This window comes from Martes martes, assembly GCF_963455335.1.
Source record: "Martes martes genome assembly, chromosome: 18".
Taxonomy (NCBI): Eukaryota; Metazoa; Chordata; class Mammalia; order Carnivora; family Mustelidae; genus Martes; species Martes martes.
The window spans coordinates 24,775,526-24,799,360 of NC_137906.1; the positions used below are offsets into that span (position 1 = coordinate 24,775,526).

The 23,835-nt window shown below is 45.9% G+C and overlaps 1 protein-coding gene and 1 long non-coding RNA gene across 7 annotated transcripts in view; one reads left to right on the top strand and one right to left on the bottom strand.

The window, feature by feature from the left end:
* Positions 1-935: 935 nt before the first annotated feature.
* LOC308359783 (katanin-interacting protein-like) lies at positions 936-21,519 on the bottom strand. Of its 4 annotated transcripts, XR_013968455.1 has the most exons (6): positions 20,974-21,519; positions 11,830-12,007; positions 6,740-6,795; positions 5,884-6,008; positions 5,181-5,328; positions 1,475-1,550 (listed from the first exon to the last, which is right to left on the bottom strand). XR_013968455.1 is itself a non-coding variant. In XM_080831099.1 (4 exons), the coding sequence occupies exons 1-3, from the start codon at positions 21,107-21,109 to the stop codon at positions 6,789-6,791; spliced, it is 321 nt and encodes a 106-aa protein (XP_080687225.1). In that variant the 5' UTR covers positions 21,110-21,514; the 3' UTR covers positions 5,464-6,008; positions 6,740-6,788. The 4 variants fall into 4 exon arrangements, 2 of the variants coding, with proteins under 2 accessions (XP_080687225.1, XP_080687224.1); XR_013968454.1 differs by lacking the exon at positions 5,181-5,328 and having other exon boundaries at positions 936-1,550; positions 20,974-21,195; XM_080831099.1 differs by lacking the exons at positions 1,475-1,550; positions 5,181-5,328 and having other exon boundaries at positions 5,464-6,008; positions 20,974-21,514.
* Positions 21,520-21,637: 118 nt separating this feature from the next.
* LOC308359118 overlaps positions 21,638-23,835 on the top strand; it is a 33,767-nt gene continuing 31,569 nt past the window's right edge. The window contains exon 1 of one of the 3 annotated variants that reach the window (XR_013968376.1): positions 21,638-21,995. This is a non-coding gene — a long non-coding RNA (uncharacterized lncRNA). The remainder of the gene's footprint in view (positions 21,996-23,835) is intronic. The other 2 variants (XR_013968377.1, XR_013968378.1) reach the window with 2 other exon arrangements.

A 23,835-nucleotide genomic window follows, 5' to 3' on the forward strand; every position in this document is an offset into this window, starting at 1 on the left:
GCACTTATAGTCTCTGCTACTGCAGCAAGGTTGGGAAACCAACAGCATCAATACCATTTGGAGGTAGAAATGCAGAATCTCCATACTGACTCGAAATCTGCATTGTACAAGATTCATGTGCACATTAAAATTTCAGGAGGGCTGGTGGTGCTGCAGACATTTACAAGGCATAGACAAACTTATGTCTAGTTCCTTGGCCTGCGGCTGATTTACTTCACTCCTACAACTGTCTAACAGGATTTCGGGTGACATCTAAGATCCGACCTGGCCATTGAGAATCTGGTGCAAATCCAATTTCTGTGCCTTCGGGGGCACCCGTCTCAGTCCATACCGCACAGGAGAGTGACCCAAAGTGTGGCAGACTTCACAAGAATGGTGTTGAGAAGCTTTTAGGTTGGTCATAAATGAACACTATTCCATTTCAATAATTGTACACTGATTTTGAATAGTATGGCAAGCAATGCTGGTAATGAGTTTCCTCTTTAAATACACTGGCAAAAAGAGTAAAAGTAGGTTTAAACAACATTGAGTAAACTATAGGTGATAGATATGGCAAAAATCATGAAGGTGTTATACCAATGAGTGAGGCTGGGGAAACACTGCTCTGATCAAATCGCCCACCTGCTTAAAATTTTCCAATGATTCCCCATGTTTTTCAGGATAAAGTTCAAATTCATTATTATGGGACACAAACCTCTGTTTCCAGTACTTTTTAAGCATTACCCCAAATTAGTTGTACCCGAGAGTCCAGTCATTGGAACTACATCCAACAGTTCAGTGTAGATGGGATACACACACACACACAAACCCCTATTTAGAATGTTCCCTAATTCTTCAATTATACCACCACTCACACCTCAAAACATAACTGTGACCCAAACGAAAAATTCTGTTCAAATGTGGCAGGAACTGAAATATAATTCACAACATCAGCTACATAAATAAAATTCTAAGTTTATTTGTATTTTGCACCTCTGCAACATTTACTATTAAGCTGTGCACGCCAAAGTAGGACTGCTGTGTGGCGTTGGTAGTTGTTGTACATTTCCACCTTGTGCTTTTCTTCAGCTCCCAACCAGTCTTACAGCTAATTACGTAATTATGGTGATAGAGGAGGCTGGATCCATGAGCTCCAATTCTCATCTTGTGTTGTCACTCCCTTTACCTTTTGAATAATTAATGCTTAGTAATAAGACCCCATAATGGAGGGAAGTAGTCAAAGATATGAGAATGGAAGACATGGAAGGAGAAAATGGGTGACCAAGAGGATATAAATCAAAGGAGGAAACAGGGCGGGAAGAAGAACATTCTCTAGATGAGACTCCAAATTGCTTATATCTCCTTACTCATTACTGTTGCTTATTAAGTGTATTTTTAAAATCTCTTCCTCCTTTAGAATGCCCATGACCCAGACTAGCATAAAAACAAGAGGGTAGATGACAGAAAACCTTGAAGTTTCTCTAGGTTGCCTTACCAGCTCATGTCATATTTCTGCCACAATGCTAGATGAGGTCCTTGAAACTGTTTCTGCATAGAAGACACTGCAAGCCCTGGGAGAGAAGATGAACAGTCAGGAAGACACTAAACACAGAAGTCTAGAGGAATACATTGCTGGGAAGCTATGTATTTTCATACCATAGAGTCAAATTTCTCTCCATGGAGCCTAATTTCCTGCCTTGAGCTGCAGTTGGGTGGGTGCGGGGTTGTGGACTTGGGTGGGGAGGAAAGTCAGAAGGAAGGAGACTTTAGTGGGGGCAAAACAGACTCCAGAAAGGGTTTTTTTTTTTTTTTTTAAATTGTATTCATTTATTTGAGAGAGGGAGAGAGAGGGTGCGCAGGCAGGGTGAGTGGCAGGCAGAAGGAGAGGGAGATGCGGAATCTCCACTGAGCAAGGAGCCTGGGATCATGACCTGAGCCAAAGGCAGACACTTAACGACTGAGCCACCAAGTTGCCCCAGGAAAGTGGCTTGAATTTGGGAATATCACCTTGCCATGTTGGTGCCAGAGGCATTAATCGTGGCTCCTCCTAATCCATTATTCCCATAGTCAGCATTTCCTTCCCTGTTCCTCTCAGAATCCCTTTCAGGCAAATACCCCTATTGTCTGGAGCTTTTTCTCCCTTCTTGGAACTTTACTGTCTTTTACTGGTAATTCATTTTTTAACTCATGTTTTAGCTTCCTTAACATCCGTAACTAGATGAAAGAAAAAGCATTATTGGCATTTTCAGACAAGCAGAAGTTAAACGGATAGTATAATGGACTCCCATGTACCCAATGCCCAGTTTCAACCAGAATCAGTATTTTACCTTTCTTTGATTTTAAGCTCCCTAGTGGAGAGAGGTATGATTTATAAATGTTTAAGGCGGCTAGAATCATAATCGGGGACGGCATGTTTATTTAAATTTTTTAAAAATAAACACTTTACATTTTAAATCACTAATTTTTAAATGAGTGCACTAAATAGTGCGCAGCCAGGCGCATGGTTATTTATTTTTTATTTTTTATTTTTTTCGCATGGTTATTTTTGATACCTCACTTAAATGGTCAAAAATCTATAGTCAAAGCTGCTCTAGTTAATGTTTACTCTCCCATGATCTCTTGGATCTGTGCATTTTATTTTATTTTTTAAAGATTATTTGTCAGAGAGAGAGCACGTGAACATAAGTGGGGGGAGTGGCAGACAGAGGGAGAAGCAGGCTCTGTGCTGAGGAAGGAGCCTGATGTGGGACCCTGGGATCATGACCTGAGCCGAAGGCAGACGCTTAACCAACTGAGCCCCTAGGTGTCCCATGGATTTGTGCATTTTGTTAAACAGAAACCCACATCCCTTTTGTCTTAAAAACTGCCTTTCGCTTTTCTCTTAGTTGTATGTGAGTTCTGAGTTTGCTATGCACCTTTCTTGGTTGATATCTGATGAAAAGAGGGAGAACCCAGGTGACATCAGTTGGGTCATAGGATTGCAAAGACAAGAAAGGAAGAGACCTCAAGGATTAACACCTTCCTGAGAAAGTCTAGATGCCAGTGCTCTGCTTCTGAGGATGTTCAGTTTAGACCTCATGATATCAACAAAAATCTGAAATTTGTAGAAGCAAGTCAGGCTGATGTAGCTTCCTTTAAATTATTTTATGACACAAGTAGCCAAAGCTACTTTGGCAAGGAGGTCTTGGTAAGTTTGGGAAAGAAAGGAAGAGAAAAATGTTTATCATGTTTTTGTTACAGCTTTAGTAGAAGTCTTATTTGAATGCTGACGTGACTGAGAATATGCTGTCCCTGGTAGTATATTGTACTAATGTCAGGAAAAATTCCCAAGAGTAAAAAAGACTTCTTAGGTGTTAAAATGGCAAGCCTTCATTTGAGAACCCCCTGGGAGGCCTAGCCCATTTTTTGTTACAAAGCCAAACGCATCAGAATCATGTGGAGAACTTGTTAATGCAGAGTCCTGGGTTCACCACCCCTCTGACTGAATCAGAATCTACTGGGTCTGGACTCCAGGAATCTTCATTTTATTTTATTTAAGATTTTTATTTATTTAATTGACAGAGAGAGAGAGACACAGTGAGAGAGGGAACACAAGCAGGGGGAGTGGGAGAGGGTGAAGCAGGCTTCCCACTGAGCAGGGATTCCGATGCAGGGCTCGATCCCAGGACCCTGGGATCATGACCTGAGGTGAAGGAAGCCGCCTAATGACTGAGCCACCCAGGCACCCTGGAATCTTCATTTCAAAAAAATGTCCCACAGGTGAATCTAGTGCTTAGTCATAACATCTGGGAACACCAGCCTAGCCTCTCCCCTATGTAATAATTAGGATATAGCAGGAGTATATACCTTTACAGTTTTGTTGCTCAAACAGAAAGCACAAAGGACAGAAAGCTTATATTCATTTTTATACACAGAGGGCTGGTGGGGAGGTGTCAGATGCTAGTCAGAACCACCGTTCAATTAGCTTTATACTTTGGGGGGTTTTTGTTTATTTCTTTCTGTTTGGGCAAGGCCAGGAATACTTGCTCCAGTGAGATCTAATGAAATAAAAATTTTTTTAAAGATTTTATTTGTTTGGGGCACCTGGGTGGCTCAGTCATTAAGCATCTGCCTTCATCTCAGGTCCAGATCCCAGAGTCCCGGGACTGAGCCCCGCATCGGGCTCCCTGCTCTGCGGGAGGCCTGCTTCTCCCTCTCCCACCGCCTGTGCTTGTGTTTTTTCTGCTATGGGTGCAACGTTGGTATCTTTGGTATCTATTTGTGCTTTTTCTCAGTTATGGGAAGTAGACTATAAACTTTAGGCAGGGAAGATCTATTTTTTAAATCTCAGTGACTCTAACATCAAGAAAAGTATCCAAAGAGGGTCCGTACTCAATAAAACTTTGTTGGATTGACTAAGGTAAAGATGTGAATATACCCACCATGCATTCTGGTTCTGGTGGTGGTGCTGGTGGTGGAAGGGTAGACCCTTTCATGGCTGCAGTGACCATTGCATCCTGGATTCCTCAGAATAGCCCTGGTCTTTGTAGCTCTTGTTTTGACATTTTACAACATGGTTGGACTGACATTTAGAGGCTTACTAACAAAGCCATGGGCCCTGAAAAAGCTGTAAAGGCACAAGATTTTGCTGATAAAATCTTTGAAATTCACTTCCCCAATTTCCTTAACTCTGTTAATGGTTCCTCAAGTTCAGATCCATGTGGCTGTTCTTCAATCATTTATTCCCCACAGACTGCCACTAGGTTTTGCCACTTGTTTCTTTAAAAATGGTTTCTTGGGGCGCCTGGGTGGCTCAGTGAGTTAAAGCCTCTGCCTTCAGCTCAGGTCATGATCCCAGGGTCCTGAGATCGAGCCCTGCATCGGGCTCTCTGCTTAGCGGGGAGCCTGCTTCCTTCTCTCGCTCTCTCTGCCTGCCTCTCTGTCTACTTGTGATCTCTGTCTGTCAAATAAATAAATAAAATCTTTAAAAAAAAAAAAAAAAGAGAGAGAGAAGCAGAATCACCAACGTGGAATAGCAAATACAGCACCTGGTAAATGGTCTGTTCTCAGTAAAGTTTATCTACCATTATTACTATTAAAAAATAATAATAAAAAATAAAAAATAAAATAAAAATGGTTTCTTGTATTTATGCTACCTTCTCCATAACTACTATTTCACCTTTGTATATAATGATATCTTGTAAACATTATACGTGTGGCACCTGGGTGGCTCAGTGGGTTAAAGCCTCTGCCTTCGGCTCAGGTCATGATCTCAGGGTCCTGGGATCGAGCCCCACATCGGGCTCTCTGCTCAGCAGGGAGCCTGCTTCCTCCTCTGTCTCTGCCTCTCTGCATACTTGTGTTCTGTATCTGTCAAATAAATAAATAAAATCTTAAAAATAAAAGGAAAACATTATACGTGCAATTATAGCAATAGTTACATAATAGGCTGTGCTAGATATGGTCTTCCAAAATATATTTTATTCTTAACAATCATCATTTTTCGCTGATAAAGTTTTACAAATATGTGGGGTTTTTGTTTGTTTTTTGTTTTGCTTTGTTTTGATACCACACACCACCATTGTGTGCCTTTTTCTTAATTTTTTAGTGAAAGGCTCTGAGTACTGCATGCAGGCTGTGTACAACCCTATTCTTTCATTCCCCTTCTTGGCTCTTCATCCAGACAGATTTTACCCTCTCCCCACTTTTTCATGTTTCAGCACGGCCTATCTACAAAAACAGATATAAAGCCCCAGCTTTATATCTTCTCTCCTGGCACGGGAGTTAAATTTCATGGAAGGGTTGGGATAACAGTGACCCGACTGAATAACTTAGGAATGGCTAACCTTTCCAAATTTGTGTTTCTAAAAAAAGGTGCTTAAAATCTAATGAATCTCTAATAAAGTAAAAACACCAAAAGATTACCTTAGAAACTAATAAAAAGCTACCCAATTATGTTGCTGGAGAACCATAATTTGGGAAGTCTCGGTGGCATCTTCGGTGCCAGTTTTTACACAGTTTCCTTCTGTCTTCACAGGTGCTGGGGGTCTCTAAAGGAAAGAGTAAGTAGATAGAGGATCAAACTGGTTTGTACAAAAGACTGGTTGTTATTGTTTTTTTATTTTTATTTTTTTTAAAGACTTTATTTATTTATTTGACAAAGAGAGATCACAAGTAGGCAGAGAGGCAGGCAGAGAGAGAGAGGAGGAAGCAGGCTCCCTGCCAAGCAGAGAGCCCAATGTGGGACTGAGCGGAAGGTAGAGGCTTAACACACTGAGCCACCCAGGCACCCAAGGCACCCCAAAAGAGTGGTTGTAAGTTACCTATGCTTATTTAACTAATTTGGGAGGAAGGCAGAAAGAAGCCAGAAAACTAATGGACACACTGTTTCATCAGAATACTGTTTTTTTGGCTTTGTTTTTTTTTAATAAACATATAATGTATTATTAGCCCCAGGGGTACAGGTCTGTGAATCGCCAGGTTTACACACTTCACAGCACTCACCATAGCACATACCCTCCCCAGTGTCCATAACCGCACCACCCTCTCCCTACCTCCCTATCCCCCTCCCCGCCCCCCCTCACAGAATACTGATTTTAAGTAGGAGGAAGGTTGGAAGAATCAATTATATCTGTTTTAATTTCAAATTCTCCTACAGATGAAAATGTATTTTAATATGCCACATCATTTCCATCTTGCTCATTATCTGGCCCTCCTGAGAAGCACTTCAGTAGTGAGATGGGGAAAAAAGGGTAAAATTTTCCATGAAAGCTTGGGTTACCTTTAGAACACAGCCCGGGAAATGCAAATTCACACCAGGATAATGAAGATCAACATCTGGAATGTTAAAGAACAAAACAAAAGGTACCCAGTCAGCTTAAAGCCCTTTTTCCCTTATGACTGTTTTTCTCAATCTGGATACTACTGACGTTTGGGCCAGATCATTCTTTGCTGTGGTGGGCTATACGTATATTGCACAATGTTCAGCAGCAACCCTGGCATCTATCCTTTAGATGCCGGTGGCACCCATGTTCCCAGCTGTGACAACCAAAATTGTCTCTAATATTGCCAAATATCTTCGCAGGACAGAATTGGACCTGGTTGAGAACTACAGCCTCATTGGAACAGAAATTCCCTTCTTTTGAGAAGCAGTATGTTCTTAATCCCTGCAAGAGTTTAAGAGACTAGCTCTGAAGCCAGATTAATTGAGTTTAAATCCCAGTATACCACTTTTTTAATCTGAGGCATTGTGGTTAAGCTACATAGCTTTGTCTCTGTTTTCTCATCTGTAAGATGGGTATACGACAGTACCTATTTAACTCGTTATTAGCTGAGCTTATATTTATATAGTGCTTAACACAGTGCTTACATCATAAGTGCTCAATATTAATGAGTATTATTAGGGAATTATGGTTCTGCAGTTATATGGCACATGCAAATTACAAAAAAGGCACTCTATGCTGCATTTATTTCTGTACTGGCCCTTGAAGAACTGATCTTCTCTCACTCTAAACATGAGATCTATATGGAAGTTGAGATCTTTTTTTTAAATTTTATTTTCCAAAGGTTGATATTTTATTTCATTTTTAATTTTTTTAAATTTTAAATTAATATATAACATATTATTAGCCCCAGTGGTACAGGTGTGTGTATCACCAGGTTTACATAATTCACAGCACTCACCATAGCACATAGGTACCTTCCCCAGTGTCCATAACCCAACCACCCTCTCCCTTCTAACCTGGCGATCTCATTTCTGGAATTGTTTTCCTTTAAGGAGTATTTGTTCAACCTGTGGGAAAGGCTCTCTGCACAAAAATACTCATTACAGTGTTGTTTATTTATATTAGCATAAAAGGAAAAAAAAAACCCAACAACCAAAAAAACCCCTAAGCGGATAAGTAAAAGAAAGAGTTAAGTAAATCTGCACAGTTGTTAATATGATAACCATAAGGACGATGCAGTGAAGTGGAAAACGATTTTACTGCTGGAAGATGAGGACGGGGGTCAGGAGAGACGATGAAGAAGTGAACAACACATTTGTGTCAGAGGGGATGGGAGGTGGATGCTTTTCTCTACTTTCCAAACTTTCTGTAAAGTGTTCTATTGGCTCTATGGTACATTGTGGAAGAATTCGATTCATTCCTTCTGGTGCCCTGTGAGAGAGATGCTAAGGCACTAGAGCGAACTTGGCAGCTCTTGGTGTGAGAAAAGCACGAGAAGGGGGAGGTGTGTCTGTGGGGAGCTGGTCTGGCCGTAATCATGCAGCGTCGACAGCCCAGGGAAGCACCCTCCCTGTCCTTAGGAGGGAGCCCCGAGCACCCTTGTGTTCTTAGCCACTGTTCTGAATGAACTCATCACCTCGCCCGCATTGCACTCCTATCCTGGCCAGTTTCTGGTTCTCCTGTTTTGAACAGCCTGCCTCATCCTTCTCAACTTGGCCTGTGTCTGTCCTAAAGACTGTCCCGCCATGGACTGCCCTGAACTGCTCAGCACACCGCAGCCCAGACCCCAGGAACAGAGGGACCCAGGTCTCAGCCTCTTGGGTAACCCTTCCCCCGACTCCCTCCTAATTTCCTGGTGACTTTAAGGCTGCCGTGCCAGGAGGAATTCCTAGATTTAAAAATAAACTTTATTTTTTCCTTTTACATCTTAAAGTTCAGGATTTGGAATAAATCTTACAATCTAAATGTTCATTCTTGGAGGTAATGTTTCTTTTTTTTCTCTAAAAGGCCGTTATTAAATTGATGGATGGTGTGTCTTACAATTGCTGGCATCTTAAAACTGAGGAAATTCAGCAATTTAAAACGGAGGTGTTTGTGGAATTAGGTCCATTGGAGAACCTTCCATTTCCTTCTAAAAGCAATTACCCCTGTGTCCTAAACATGGGGCTGTCTCCATATCAAAAATGCTACCCAATTCTGAAAGTACAGAGAGTTGTCGAAGTGTTTATAATCGATAGTGAAAGGAAGTGCCTACAGACACCGCTAAGAATATCTACATAATACTTCCCAGGTCTGTCCACAGAAAAGCCTAGAAACTGTGACCAATCCAGTAACAATGAGCATCTCTAGGGGCTAGATTATAGTCTCTAAATACCATTTCACACTAAAAGGAACCAAACCTTCTTGGGGAAAATGGCTGATTCCACATCTGGGACAAGAAATATACAAAGGGAGCCTGGAATGTCTTGTGACATCAGAAAGCAGGAGAGCTGTCCCAGACTACTGTTTTTAAAAACGGATCCGAGCGCTCTCAGTATCTAAAAGCAACTATAAGATAACAATTGCAATAAATTGAGACCCTTCACAGTCTGTTTAAATCCATGATTTATGGTAACCAAACACAAACGTTTTAAAGTATGCTAGGGAAGCAATTTTTTGATTTTTGCAAACTGAACAATAAAGGGAAAGAACCAAGCATGTAGACTGCCTTTCCTATTTGCATTGTACTGCAGAGTAACCAAATAACTGAACAAAAATTTCTCTTTATTGGTGAAAAAAAGAATGACAGGCTCAGCGCCCCACTGTCTTGCAACCAAGTGGATCTAGCCACTGAGCACTGACCACCAATGTCAGAAAAACTTCACCACCAGACACTCTATATGTTCTGAAGGGAAGTTGCAGTGACACCCACACCATGTCATGTCTTGCCCCAATGGTCAAACCTCAATCTGATCAGATGCCTAGATCTAATGAACAATTTACAAGACATACAGGGGCCTGAGGAACAAGTTAAATAATACCATGGAGATGCAAGCAGGAAAATCCAGACTCTATAGGGCAAACAAATATTTCAAGAGATAATTCGAAAGAAAAAAATGAAAAAAGATGGAAGGGAACCTGGAGATTATAAAAAGCTTAAGAGATCTATCAAAGAATCATGGCATATGGACCTTATCTAGATCTCAAGCCAACCAGTCACAACGTATGGACCTTATCTGGACCTCAAACCAACCAATCACAACATACGGACCTTACCTGGACCTCAAACCAACCAATCACAACATATGGCCTTTTCTGGATCTCAATATAAGAAACAAATGTAGGGGCACCTGGGTGGCTCAGTTGGTTAAGCCTCTGCCTTCAGCTCAGGTCATGATCCCGGAGTCCTGGGATCGAGCCCCGCATCAGGCTCCCTGATCCTCAGGAAGCCTGCTTCTCCTGCTGCTGCTCCTCACTACTTGGGGTCTCCCTCTGTCTCTGCCAAATAAATAAATAAAATCTTTACAAAAAAAAAAACATAAAAAAGGCAGATGAGAAGAAGGCTTTCAGGGAAATAGGAACATGCTGGGTGTCTACTAATTTAGGGAATCACCATTAATTTTTTTGAGTGTAACAACAGTACTGACATGTTCTCTTTAAAGTCCTTATTGTTTAGAGCTACACACCGAACTGTGTAGAGGTGAAGGGCTATCAGGCTTGGGAGTTGCTGTGCTCACATCATCTGGGTGGAGGGGTTTGGGAAGTGGGTGGGTGTGGTTGAACAAGTTGGGCTGGCTGTGTGCTGATCACTTTTGTAGCGGGAGCTGACCCAGCGGGTTCCACGCCTAAGTATATGGGTGATCTGCTTCTGGGGTGTCGAGTGGTTCATGAGCAGACATGGACAGCAGGCGTGAGGGCCACGGTGAAGGGGCCCGTGATGGGAAAGCAGGAAGGAGTCTACCATTGATGGCAGGCGCTCTGGGCCAGGCTCGGGGTGCAGCTGTGGTGTGGCGATTCCCTCCCTGCCCTCCCGCCAGGGGACTTACTGTCCCCTCCTACTGATAAGGCAAGTGAGGCAGGGCAGGACAGTGGAAGTCAGTGGTTACGTGCACAGGTCTCCCACAGACATCCATTCAGATGACTCTGACCCTCAAAACTAGTCTGGGTGACTTCTGGCCAGTTGTTAATCTTTCTGTAGCTCAGTTTCAGTTGTAAAGGGGGTGGCCTCTTAGGGCTGTTTAAGGCATAAACGGATGAGGATCTGTAACCTGCTTAGTGTAGCCCCAGTGTCTGGCATTTATTCGGGGCTCCAGGAATAGCCTCTATAATTTTATTATCATTACTATCGTAACTGGAGAGGTTAAGAAACTTACTAGCTGGCAAGGGGCAGAGCCAGGATTGGAACTCTCATCCTTCTGACCCCTCCAGGCTCCTCCTGTTTACAACTCCAGGCAGAGCGCAGGCCCGGCCGCTGTCCTGAGCAGGGGGCCGGTGCCTGTCCCAGGTTTGTCTTCTTATTGACTGGCCCCAGTCTGGGCTGATGCAATCAGACAGAAGCGGAGGAAAGCGCCCGCAGCACCCACGGACACTTCCAGAGCCATCCCCTCCGACCTCGAGCAATGGCAAGCTTTCAGCCCCCGAGAGCGGGGCTGCTCATGGTCCGGTGCAGAGCTGGCGTTCCAGGCCCTACACTGAGCATGGTGGAGAACACACAAAGCACGGCTGTGTCTGGGAGCAGGAGAACGCTGCCCACCTCTGGCCGTGGGGCCCTTGGGGGTGGGGGGTCACCTCCCTTTCCCAAGCCTTGGTTTCCCTTGATTCTAAAATGAGAAGCCACAAGGGACACCTCAGGGGGCACAGTCACTAAAACGTCTGACTCTTGAGCTCAGCTCAGGGGTTGGTCTCAGGGTTGTGAGTTCAAGTCCCGAGTTGGGCTTCACGCTGTGGGTGGAGCTTACTTCAAAACATATCAGTGAATAAAATGGGAAGACCACAGACCTCACGGGGTGGCTTCGGGAGGGCGGAATGGGGATCACTATTTGAGGTTTGAATCTGGAGTCACAGAGCCTGAGCGACCCCGCGTTTCAGGGGCTGAAGCGTCCTGCTGCTCACGCTGGGAGGGGATGGCTCTGAGGCTCTCTGCAGGTGGCTTCTTACAGACACTTACTTGTCCAGGGTCCGGGAGTCATCGGTGTACTCAGGGAGGTCATTTAGGTCTCTGGGAGAGGCAGAGATCTGGTGCAGGCTGATGGGCAGTGGCTGGCCATCCTTGCCCACCACTTCCAGGCCCGTGAGCCCCAGGTAGTGCGGGTCTCCCCAGGAGGCAGTGAAATTCAGCTGGAGACCTGTAACAGGAAGAAGAGTGGCCCCTGAACACCAGAGGTTGTGGAGACGGGAAAGGAGTTACCTTCGGCCTCTGCGTTCTACCAACTTGAAAACCCCGACTCAGATGAAAGTGCCTTTGGGGCGGGCTCTCTACCTTTTCTCTTAGTGACCCCTGGGCTCTGGACACTGCTGATGTTCTGGAAATGTCTGCAGGACGAATGGGCCAATGTTGTTTAAACCTGCCCATGGGTGGGGGGGTTGCCTGGGTGTCTTAGTCCATGAAGCGCCAGTTTTCATCTCAGGTCATGATCTCAGGGTCCTGGGATCGAGCCCTGCATTGGGCTCCCTGCTCAGTGGGGAGTCAGCTTCTCCCTCTCCCTCTGCCGCTCTCCCTGCTCATTCTTTTTCCCTCTGTTTATCTCAGATAAATACAGCCTTTAAAAAAAAAAAATGAACCTGCACATGGCACTGGATCCTTTCTCCCGCATCTATCACATTGCCCCAAGCCGCTGCTTAACACCCTAGCGTGGCTCCCCGTGCTGCTTGGCCAGCAGGCCTTGTCCATCCGGCTTCTACCTACTTGTCTAACCTCCTCTTACACCAGGGGACACGGCTCCACCCAGACAGTCTTTCAGTCATTCCTATTTCCATTCCTCTCTCCTGTCACAGGGCCTTTGCCGATGTTATTCCCTCCGGAACTCACATGGCCTTGTTGTGCTCACCCTTCAGATCCCAACTCACCTCCTTAGGAAAGCCCTTCTGACTTCTCTGACCACAGCAAACCTCCGTCCACAGCCTGCCATCAACTTCCATGCCCTGGTCACCAGCGTGATCTTGTGACCATTTGGTAAATATCCGTTTGCCCCGCCAGAGGTGAACTCCCTGAGGGCAGAAACTCCATCTGATCTGCTAGACCTCTGTGTCCCCAAAGCCTGGCACAGTGCCTGACGCACAGCAGGAGCTCAGTCCAGACGGAATGTTTAAATAAGTAACTGCACACAGGCAGCTACGTCGATACAGGACGTCAGAAATGGACATTTTATACACTGGGCACTACTGCGAAACTTCCCGGGATTCAGAGTAAGGAAATGTTTTACGATGATAACCCCATCTTTTTGCCCTTGCCTCACCCCTGTTCCATCTGAGTCCATCTAGAAGTGACCCTCTGTGGTCCTGAGGCAATACGGTCCAGGCGAGTCATCTATTTGCCAAGAGAGCTGAAAACAAATGAAGCCCTTGGTCAGGGCCTGTCCAATACTTGGCTAGAACTTGCCTTTCCTTACTGGTGTCCCATCAGAGCAGGACCAAGCCCACTGAACTCTCCACCCTGGGAGAATCTGGAGCCTCTTTCAGCACCCTCCTGGGGGGTTGTGTTCAGAAGATTCGCATCCTTGGCAACTTTCACAGAAGGCCACCTGGAAGTCACGTGGCCCCACCTCCTTGAGCTCAGGAGCGGAGGCAAAAGCCCAGGGAGGCCAAGCCACCCAGTCTTCCTGGAGCTCGGCTTCCTCTGCTATATGCCTGTCATTTCCAACATACGTTTTGTAACTCAGCCTCTGATCCTTCTGCTCTCCATGGTGCTGAGGCGGCATGGAGCGCATCCCGGGGGCAGGTGAGAAAGACGTGGGACCAGCATGGTACTGGGCCACATCCTAGCTTCTCACCACAACAACGGCATGCAAAACGACCACAAATTCTTTGCAACGTGACTCTGTCACTTCTCCCATCCAGAAGCGGAGTCCATATGTCCACGCCCTCACTGAGGCCACTGAGAAGACGCCCTCAGTCTGGGCCACGTGACATGCTTTGGTGAATGGGAGAGCAGCAGAGGTGGCGAGGGCAGAGGATGGAAAGCACGCGGGTGCACATCACCACACTTGGGGGTCCCACCGCATGAAGGAGCCAGGCGCGCCTGGTCTCCCCACCACCCCGGCCGACAGCCTCCCGAACACTGGGTGTGGGAGAGAAGACACCTGAGGTCATTCGGTCGCCAGCCCATCTGCCAGTAGACCAGGCCCGTGCGCAGGCCCGGGAGAGGCCATGTCAAGCCAGGGAATTATGAGCCCATCGTGGATTAAATAGCGGTGTGCGGAAGCTGCTCAGGTGTGGGTTGGTCATAAAATCAATGAAATTGTCTGCGAATCCCCGGCTTAGAAAACGCAGACGACAAGAGGTAAACAGAAAGTATCAGTATGGATTAAGAGTTAAAGACTGTTTTGTGAAGCTGTCGTTGAAATATGTGTTCGCGGCATAAGTGCCATGAAAAGTCTGTTCTCCAACCAAACCAAACAAAATAGACTCTTCAACACCCAAAGAAAACTGGAGATTGCTAGAGGGAAAGTGGGGGGAGCGAAACTGGTGATGGGGAATAAGAGGTACATATTTCCGCTTATATAAATAACTCACAAAGATGAAAAGTATGTTAGGAATATCATCAGTAATATTGTATTAACACTGTACTGTGACAGACGGTGACTATTTGTAATCGTAGTGAGTGCTGAGTAACGTAGAGATGTGTCAAATCACTATGCTGCACACCTGAAACTGACATAATGTTGTACAGGTCAACCATACTTCAATAATTAAAAGAGAAAAAATTGTTTTCTCACTGTTGGTGGTTTCAAGAGCACTGTCCTCAAAGGCATCATCTAGTGCCCTCTAGTGGTAAGAGCCATATCTGCAGTTGAGAAAGACCCATAGACCAGTGAGAAGAATAGTCCTCAAACATGGATGTTAGGAAGGAAGGGGCCTTCCAATGACCTGGTCAACCCCGACATCCAGGGCAAGAACCCTTCAACAACACCAAGCCGCCGCCTGCGCACGCCCTACAAAGAAAGCACTCGCTCCACCGCTGAGCAGCTCTACCTGCTGAAAAGCTGACCAAGCTGCCTTCCTCTAGGAGCTCCTCCCTGGACTTCCTACTGCCCTCTCCTGGATGACATGGAGCAGCTTCTGTATTCGCCCTCAGCTAACACTACTGATCCAGACAAACAATACTTGTTGAGTGTCTGCAAAGTACCAGGCATTGGGGATACAGCGGGGAACCCGGGAAGAGACAGAGACAAAGTAAGAGCTTCTGCCGGATGAAGGACAACAGCATGGGGGATGAAGGACCTGCATCAGACAAGGTCAAAGGGCAGGCCTCTCTGAAAAGGGGGGGGGCTGCGTGGAGTCCCACAGTATTGGAGAAAGCTGTGCAGAAGGCACTCTGGACGGGACGAGTAGCAGATAGAAATGCTCTGGGCAGGAAGTGCCTTGGAACGTTCCAGTAGCAGAAGGTAGGCAGGGAGGCTGAAGAACAGCAGAGGAACAGGAGAAGCCTCAGAGATATCTCATGTGTGTGTGTGTGTGTGTGTGTGTGTGTGTGTGTGTGTGTGTGTTTTAATTTGTTTAAAAATTTTTGTACACTACCCATGTGCTACATTTCATTCTAAGACACATTTCATTCTAAGACATCAGTTGTAAGACTGAAAAAAGAAACCCTACTAGTTTGTTAATGTTTTTCTTATTGCTTAGAATTTTAGCTTTCTGCTTATGAACAAGCTGTTTTAGACTTATATGGAAAGAATGAAAGGCTTCAGATGATTGGTAAGAGCTGGTTAAATCCTCCCTTTCAGTTGGTTTGTCTTTCCCTTTCAACATGATTGGTAAGAGTTGGTTAAGCCTTCCCTTTCCACACAACATCGACCTTCATGCTGCCAAGGGCACTGGCAAGGCTGCCTTTCTCAAGACATGGCTATCATCGCCTCTGAGATTTCTTTCCTCGATCCGGAGCCACCAGATGTAGGCTGTGCTCCTGAGTCTTTCTGGATCTCATCAGAAGGTATCAATGGATGGTTCTCGAATAGCAATCAGGATTTGTGCTCCTTCTTCAAATGGCCCATAAGTGGTACGTGGACTGAACCAGCCAGGGGCTGCAGGTGCAGTGGTCCAGCCATACCACAAGGAAGACTGACCACATGCACATGCAAAGATAATGACAACTCTAACACAATGTGCCAGTGACTGTAGGACACAAGAAGAATGAATTAGGGGTACCTGGGTGGCACAGACCGTTGGCCCACCAACTCCTGGTTGTGATCGCAGAGTCTTGACATTGAGTCCCACATCTGGCTCCACACTGGGCATGGAGCCTGCTCCATGCCTTCTCTCCCCCCTCCCCTCCCTATGACCTCTCACAGGTTCTCTCTCTCTCTCAAGAAGTTTAAATAAATAAATAAATAACTCCCAAAGAGCCAAAAATCTCAGATCTAAAGACCTTTCTCAGTCTTATTTGAATCAACTATTGCTTTTAAAATGTTCATGACGTTCACAAACCACCCGCTCCATTTAACATTCCTTTAAGTCAACTCACTCTCTACGTACTATTTTCTTCTAACACACCCTGTAATAAATACCTTCTAAAACGTACAACATCTATCTGGGTGCCACCTAAAGTCATCTCACATTCCTCCCGTGGGAAGCACGGATCCGCTCCAGCCACCTGTCCACTCAAGCGGCGCTGCCTGACGCTCCCCTATTGGCAGGACTGTCACCTGCAACAGTGGGAACTTGCCAGGAAGCCTGTGACCTGCCCTCCACCGGTATTTCTTCCTCTGAGGGAAGGAGAAGGGGCCCTCCTCGCTCTCCCAGCCAGTGAGGGTCGAGGCGGGGGCTCCTTCATTTCACTTCTAATCAGCACTCATGAGTGCTGGCTACAACGCAGGCATTATTCCACATGCTGGACAAATAGGAACACGTACCACCCTCAGAAGCCCCCTATGTAGAAGGCACCGCTTTACAGACAGAGGTCAAGGTCGTTTCCTCAAGCTGTGCAACCTTGGATGAAACTTAATTCTATTGCCTTTCAAACCTATTTACCCACTTGGACTGGGACCCTCCCCCCAACACTTCAGTTGCTGAAATGATGTCTGTGTGTATGCATGTGCGTACATGTGTATTTATAAGCAATGTATGTACATACACATGTACCTACAATATTTATACCTGCAAGTACAAAAATCAATCCAATAGTCTCAGCATCAGTTTTCGAGTTGGGAATTTTAACTGCATGCTGCATACTGGTCTTTAAGATATTGCTCTACCTCTCATTTTTAATTTTATCTTTGTTCTTTTGCATGGACTAGTCTCATTTTTTGGTTTCTATTTCCCATTGGTTTTATTCTTGGTTATAAATGGGAGGCAGGAAGCAAAGTCTTAAGGGCAGCAGACCTTGCACCTGCAGACTTTGAGTCTGTTTCCCTTATGAGCTCTGTTGCTTTCCTCAGCACATCTGCAAGGCGTTACGTGTTTAATCACATAAGGAAAACAAAACAAAACAAAACAAAACAAACCCCATGAAAAACAGGGGCACCTGGGTGGCTCAGGCATTTAAGTGTGACTCTTGATTTGGCTCAGGTCATGATCTCAGGGTCGTGAGACAGAGCCCCGCATTCAGGCTCCCCACTCAGCGCAGAGTCTGCTTCCTCCTCTCCCTCTGCCCTCCCCTCCCCTCGCTCTCACTCTCTTAAATAAATAAATAAATACAATATTTTAAAAACCAGAAAACAACAGTGGGCCTCAATTAACTAAGACCCATAAGCTATCATCTCCTCTCAAAGGAAGCTACTGGTATTGTCTTCCAGCTTCATCTAACAGCCAACGACTTCACAAGGATTGAAAGGATCTAAGATCGACTTTCTCTGTTGCAAGGAGTCCCTGAATAGTCTGGGCAAGACCTTAACTGAAAAAGAATCAACATTTACGACAGAGTGAATAAGGAGAAGCCAATCAGAGACTTCCCGTGGTACAGTGTGCCTATCTGACTTAAACAAACAATAAAAAAAAAAAAAAGTTGGCATAGGATAGAATAATGGGGTGCCATGGATATGAATAATGCTAACATATTTCAGAAAAAATTAAACATTTAAGAACATGTATTCTGAATATATTCTCCCAGTCTGTCTTGCCTGTTAATTTTCTTAGTGTATCTATTTTTCTGTTGTAATTAGTGCTGCTGGTGTTCTGTATATGAAAGATTGACCTACCTCAAGGTTGTCAAGATATTCTCCCATGTTTTCATACAAATGCCTTCTGGTTCTAGCTTTTTTTCTTATTAAATATTTCTTTGAGAGGGGGAGAGAGCGCACACAGGGGGAGGGGTACAGGGAAAGAATCTCAAGCAGACACCCTGCTGAGCATGGAGCCCGACACAGGGCATGACACTGGCCTTGATCTCATGACCCTGATATCACGACCTGAGCCCAAAATCAAGAGTTGGACTCTTAGGAGTCTGGGTCACCCAGCTGCCCTGGTTTTACTTTTTATAGTTAGGTTTATAATCCATCCCAAATTAAGATGTGTGCTCAGAATCAAGTAGGGGTCAAGGTCCGTATTGTTTCCGCCTGAATATCATGCAGAATTATTCATTAAAAAGACTTCCCTTTCCCCCACTTAACTGACTTAACACTCTGGGCAAAAGTCAATTGACAATACTTGTGCTTGCTCTCTTTTTGGACTCTATTCTGTTAAACTGACCTAACTTTAGGCCAAAGACATTGACTACTGTGACTTTACTATCAGTCTTAAAATTCAGCAAGAATAAGCAGTGTAAGTTCTTCAACTATGTTCTTTTTTGAAGAATTTTTTGGCTATTCTAGACCCTTTGCCTTTCCATACACATTTCAGAATCAACTTCTTCATTTCTTCTAAGGAAAAAAACAAAAGGCCAGGATTTTGACTGGGATTGCACTGTTTGCAAGAATCAAGCTGTGAAAAACAGAAATCTCGACAACATCAAATCTTCTGATGCATGAACAAAGCATATCTCCCAATTATTTCAGTCTTCCTGAATTCCTCTCAACAATGTTTCCTACTTTTCTGTATAAAGGTGTTTCTTGTCTTCCATGAGATTCATTCCTAGCTAGTTTCCTTATTTTTTGTTGTTTGTTTCGTATGTAGGCTCCACACCCAGCATGGAGCCCAAAAAAGGGCTTGAACTTATGACCTTGAGTTCCATGCCCGAGATGAAATCAAAACTCAGATGCTTCAACAACTGAGCCACCCAGTCACCCCAACCAGTTGATGTCTTAGATGCTACCGTAAAATATTTCAAATTGTCATTTTCCTATCCATATATATTTACAATGCATCTACCTGACAAAGAATTCCTATCCAGAATATATAATAAACTCTAATAAGTCAAAACCAAAAACATTAACAACAAAAATGGACAAAAGACATGAACAGTTCACAAGAGGTGTAGGAATGCCCAATAAACACATGAAAAGGCACCTAAGATCATTCATGACCACACTATTTCACCCTCACTGACAACACAGAATGGTAACGAGGACGCTGAGCAACTGCAGTGTCACTATATTGCTGGTGGGAAGTGTAAACTGATCAACCACTTTGGAAACTAGGCTAGTACTTCGATATATCCCCACCCCGTGACTAAGCAATCCCACTAACAATTTCTGTTTCTTTTTAAAAGATTTTTATTTATTTATTTGAGAGAGAGAGAGAGAGAGAGAGATCACAAGTAGGCAGAGAGGAAGGCGGCGGGGGGGGGGGACTCCCTGCTGAGGACAGATTTCCCCATGCGGGGCTTGATCCCAGGACCCTGAGATCATGACCCGAGCTGAAGGCAGAGACTTAACTCACTGAGCCACCCAGGCACCCTGCCCCACTAACAATTTCAAGAGAAATTTAAAACTTCTGTAAGAATGTTTACTGTAGCCTATTCACAATGACCAAAAACTTGCATAGAACTTAATGTCTAATCATCAGATGAACAGATGAACAAATTGTGGCATATGCACACTACATACAAAGGAGGGAATTACTTTACACTGACGAAGACTCTTTCCTTGACCAAACTCTAGCCAGACTGCTCTGAGCCCTCTTCTCAAGCCTGGCCTATCATATACAAACTTGAACAAACATGAACTTAGTTTCTAACAGCACCAATTCACATATATCACCACAGACTGTCCCCAAGTCTTCAAAACTTCTGTATTTACCTATTTATTGAATCAAACACCACTAACACCTATTACATGACAGACATGGCTCCGAGTGTTTTATTAACGTTAAATGTCATTTCATCTTTACAGTCATCTAGGAAGTGGGATTATTATCATCCCCATTTCTCAGATCAGGAAACTGAGATGAAGAGTGCTTTAGTAACACAGCTCCTAAGTGGCAGCGCTAGGATCAGCTTGGACTCCACGGTTTAATTCACTATCCTTAGTCTCCAAGCACCTACAAAACCTGCAAGTCTTAACACCAAACCTTGGTTTTCCCCACCCTACAATCCCCACCTGGTCCCAATTCCAAGAACATTCCCTCAATTCCTTTAACAGTGCACACTCCTTCCCTGCTCTAACTGAAACCAGCACCGCCCCCCCCTCCCCCGCCCCTCTGTGTTTTGTTCTTAGCCCTCTGTTCTCCGGTTAAACATCATTCCCTAAATTACAAACTCTAATGCACGGCTGTCCTCAGCACTCAAGGCAAAAAGGTAACGACGAATTTCAGGGATAATTATTTGCTTCCTGTCTTGTCCGAACAGGGGGTGAGTACCTCAGACACCTCAGTCCTAATTACCATGTGTTCCCAATCACTGAATACTCACCACCCACCCAAAAGGAAGGGCCCACCACAAAGTACACTCTCAACAATTTCCGCTGAACGAACTACACTCCAGCCTCGTGCTTGCCAATATGTGACACACATCTGTGCTCACAACGCTGCCCCCACTACACCCGTGAGAATGTAGACTCCGGGGACTTTCATCCAAGAGCTCTGGAAAGTACTGGCTCTGTGCACCAATATTACCCGGTCCTGGGCCCGCCCTCCCTCCGACCCCCCCCCCCCCCCGGCCATGATTGGCCTGATGTCAGGTGCACAATGGGGATCCTGACAACCCACAGTGGGATGTAATCTACTCAAGAGGGAGAACCCGAACTCCCCCGCCCCCCCCCCCCCCAGTCAACACGACACTTACTCGATTCACGTCGGTCTTCCACCAAGACCTTAGCCCCAAGAGGGCCGACACCCCGTCTGCCTGGTTCGGGCCGCATCCCCAGTCCCGCTTTCCCCAGGCCCGGCGCACAGCACAGGTAGATGATTAACAGCTCCATAAATGCAGCCCCCGCTCCGGGCTCTTCACAGGTTGGAAACGAGGGGCGCACGAGGTGACGGCTACCTTTTGGCGAACGACCGTGTTCCTGACACACAGGCCCGCCTCCCACCGAGGCCCCAACCCCGCGGGGACACCGGCCCCTGACCCCGCGCCCCGAAGGCACCTCTTGCACACAGAAGCATCTTCACAAGGGCCACGCACTCCCTCGTCGTCTGTGTCTGTCGAAGCGGAAGAACATGAGGGGAAAGCGGGCGTCCTCACGCTAGTGGCCATGGGCGTGGAGGTTCCGGGATGCTGTGTCCACCGGGGACATGGAAGCGGAGATCCACAGAAGCGGAGGGAACCAGCCAAACGCCGAAAAGACAGGAGAAATGGGCTGGGTTCCACCGCTCTCAGCTGGCGCGGCTCAATGACGTCACTCACGTCAGACGGCAGAAACCTTCTTGCTCATTGGCGCGTCGATCCAGACGCTTATTGGCCCGAGTTTTTGTTTTTTTTTTAACCTGCTCGGCCGGCCTCTCGGGTCACTGGATAATTCTTTTGTTCCCACCCACACAACACGGAAGCTCGCTCAGGCGGGAGGGGAATTGTCCAATCAGCAGCTGGGAAGACGCGCCAATGAGCAGGAAGGTTGTTAGCGTAGCTGACGGGAGCGGCGTCCCTGAGCCGGCGGAGCCAGCCCTTCTCACATGCGTCTCCGAAGCTGGCGGCTCCGCTCGGTATCTGTGGACCCCGCTTCCGTCTCTCCGCGGAGCACAGCATCCCGGAACCGCCGCGTGCAAGGACAGTGGCCTGAGGACGCCCTCTTTCGCTTCCTGCTTTTCTCCTCGATACAGACGACGAGGGAGTGCGCGGCGCTTGTGAAGATGCTTCTTTGCTCAGAGGTACCTGCGGGGCTCGGGGTCAGGGGCCGGCGTCCTCTGGGAGCCGGGGCCTGGGTGGGAGGCGGGCCTGTGTGTCAGGAACACGCTCGTTCGCCAAAAGGTAGCCGTCACCTCGTGCGCCCCTTCTTTCGCAGCTGTGAAGAGCCCGGAGCGGGGCTTCTTTTATGGAGCAGCTAATTATCTCGCCTGTGCTGTGCGTCGGGCCTGGGGATAGCGGGACTGGGGACGCGGCCCGAACCAGGTAGACGGGGTGTCAGTCTTCTTGGGGCTAAGGTCTTGGTGGAAGACCGGCGTGAAGGGAGTACGTGTCGTGTTGACGGGGGAGAAGTGCGGTTTCTCCCTCTTGAGTAGGTTCCATCCCACTGCGGATTGTCAGGATCCCCATTGTGCACCTGAGGTCAGGCCAATCAAGGCGGGGCGGGGGGTGGTTGGGAGGGAGTGCGGGCCCAGGACCGCGTAGTATTGGTGCACAGAGCCAGTACTTTGCAGAGCTCTTGGGTGGAGGCCCCTGGAGTCTTCATTCTCAGGGTTGTAGTGGGGCTCTTTGTGGTGGGCACTTCCTTTTGGGTGGTAGTGGGTGGTGATTGGGAACACATGATCAATAGGTCTGACAGGTGTCTGAGGTACTCACCATCTGTTTGGACAAGACAGGAAGCAAATAATTACCCGTGAAAGACATAATTACAGTTTTTCCTTGAGTGCTGAGAAATACAGGGTGTGGTCGAGTTTGTAATTTGGAAATAATGTTTCAGCTGAGACAGGAAGTCTAAGACAAATGGTAGATGTGGGAGGGTGTTCCATTAGAACAGGACAGGAGTGTGAACTGTTAAAAGAATTGAATGTCCTTGGGGCACCTAGGTGGCTCAGTGGGTTAAAGCCTCTGCCTTCGGCTCAGGTCATGATCCCAGGGTCCTGGGATGGAGCCCCACATCGGGCTCTCTGCTCAGCAGGGAGCCTGTTTTCTCTCTCTCTGCCTGCCTCTCTGCCTACTGGTGATCTCTGTCTGTCAAATAAATGAATAAAATCTTAAAAAAAAAAAAAAAGAATTGAATGTCCTTGAGGCTGGAGCCACGTGGGGACTGTAGGGTGGGGAAAACCAAGGTTTGGGATGAAGACTTGGCTTTCTGTAGGTACTTGGAGACTTAGCATAGTGATTTAAACCATGGAGTCCAGTGCCAAGCTGATCTTAGCTTCACCACTTAAGAGCTGTGTTACTGAAGCACTCTTTATCTCAGTTTCCTGATGGGAGAAATGGGGATGATAATCATCCTACTTCATAGCTGATTGTAAAGGTGAAGTGGTGTTTAACATTAATAAAAGACTTAGAGCCATGTATGACATGTAATAGGTATTAGTAGTGGTCAATTCAATGAATAGATAAATACAGAAGTTTTGAAGGCTTGGGGACAGTCTGTGGTGATATGTGTGAATTTAAATGGCTTCGACCCAACTTCATTTCTTCTCCAGTTTGTAGGTGCTGTTGACCACATGTGTAGCACTGTTGAATCAGAAATCATTTTTCTCTTATTGACTGTCATTTGCTAAGGGAATCTGATGTGCTACTGAAATGATCAGAGAGAAAGAAAATCCTTTTCAGTAGCATATTACAATTATGTTTATTGAAAAGTTGTTAATATGGATTTATTTAATATCTGCCGGTAACACTTTGTGCAAACTTGGTTACTTATGAAAAAGTGCATCAACTGTGGAGTAACTCAGATACAGCAAAAGGAGAGAGAAGTAGTGTAAGTAGAGCTTGCCTGTTCATGACTCTCTGTGGGAAAGTTTGTATCATTTCTCTGTTCCTCTCTGCCTCCGTTTCCAATGCCCCCCTGTGTCT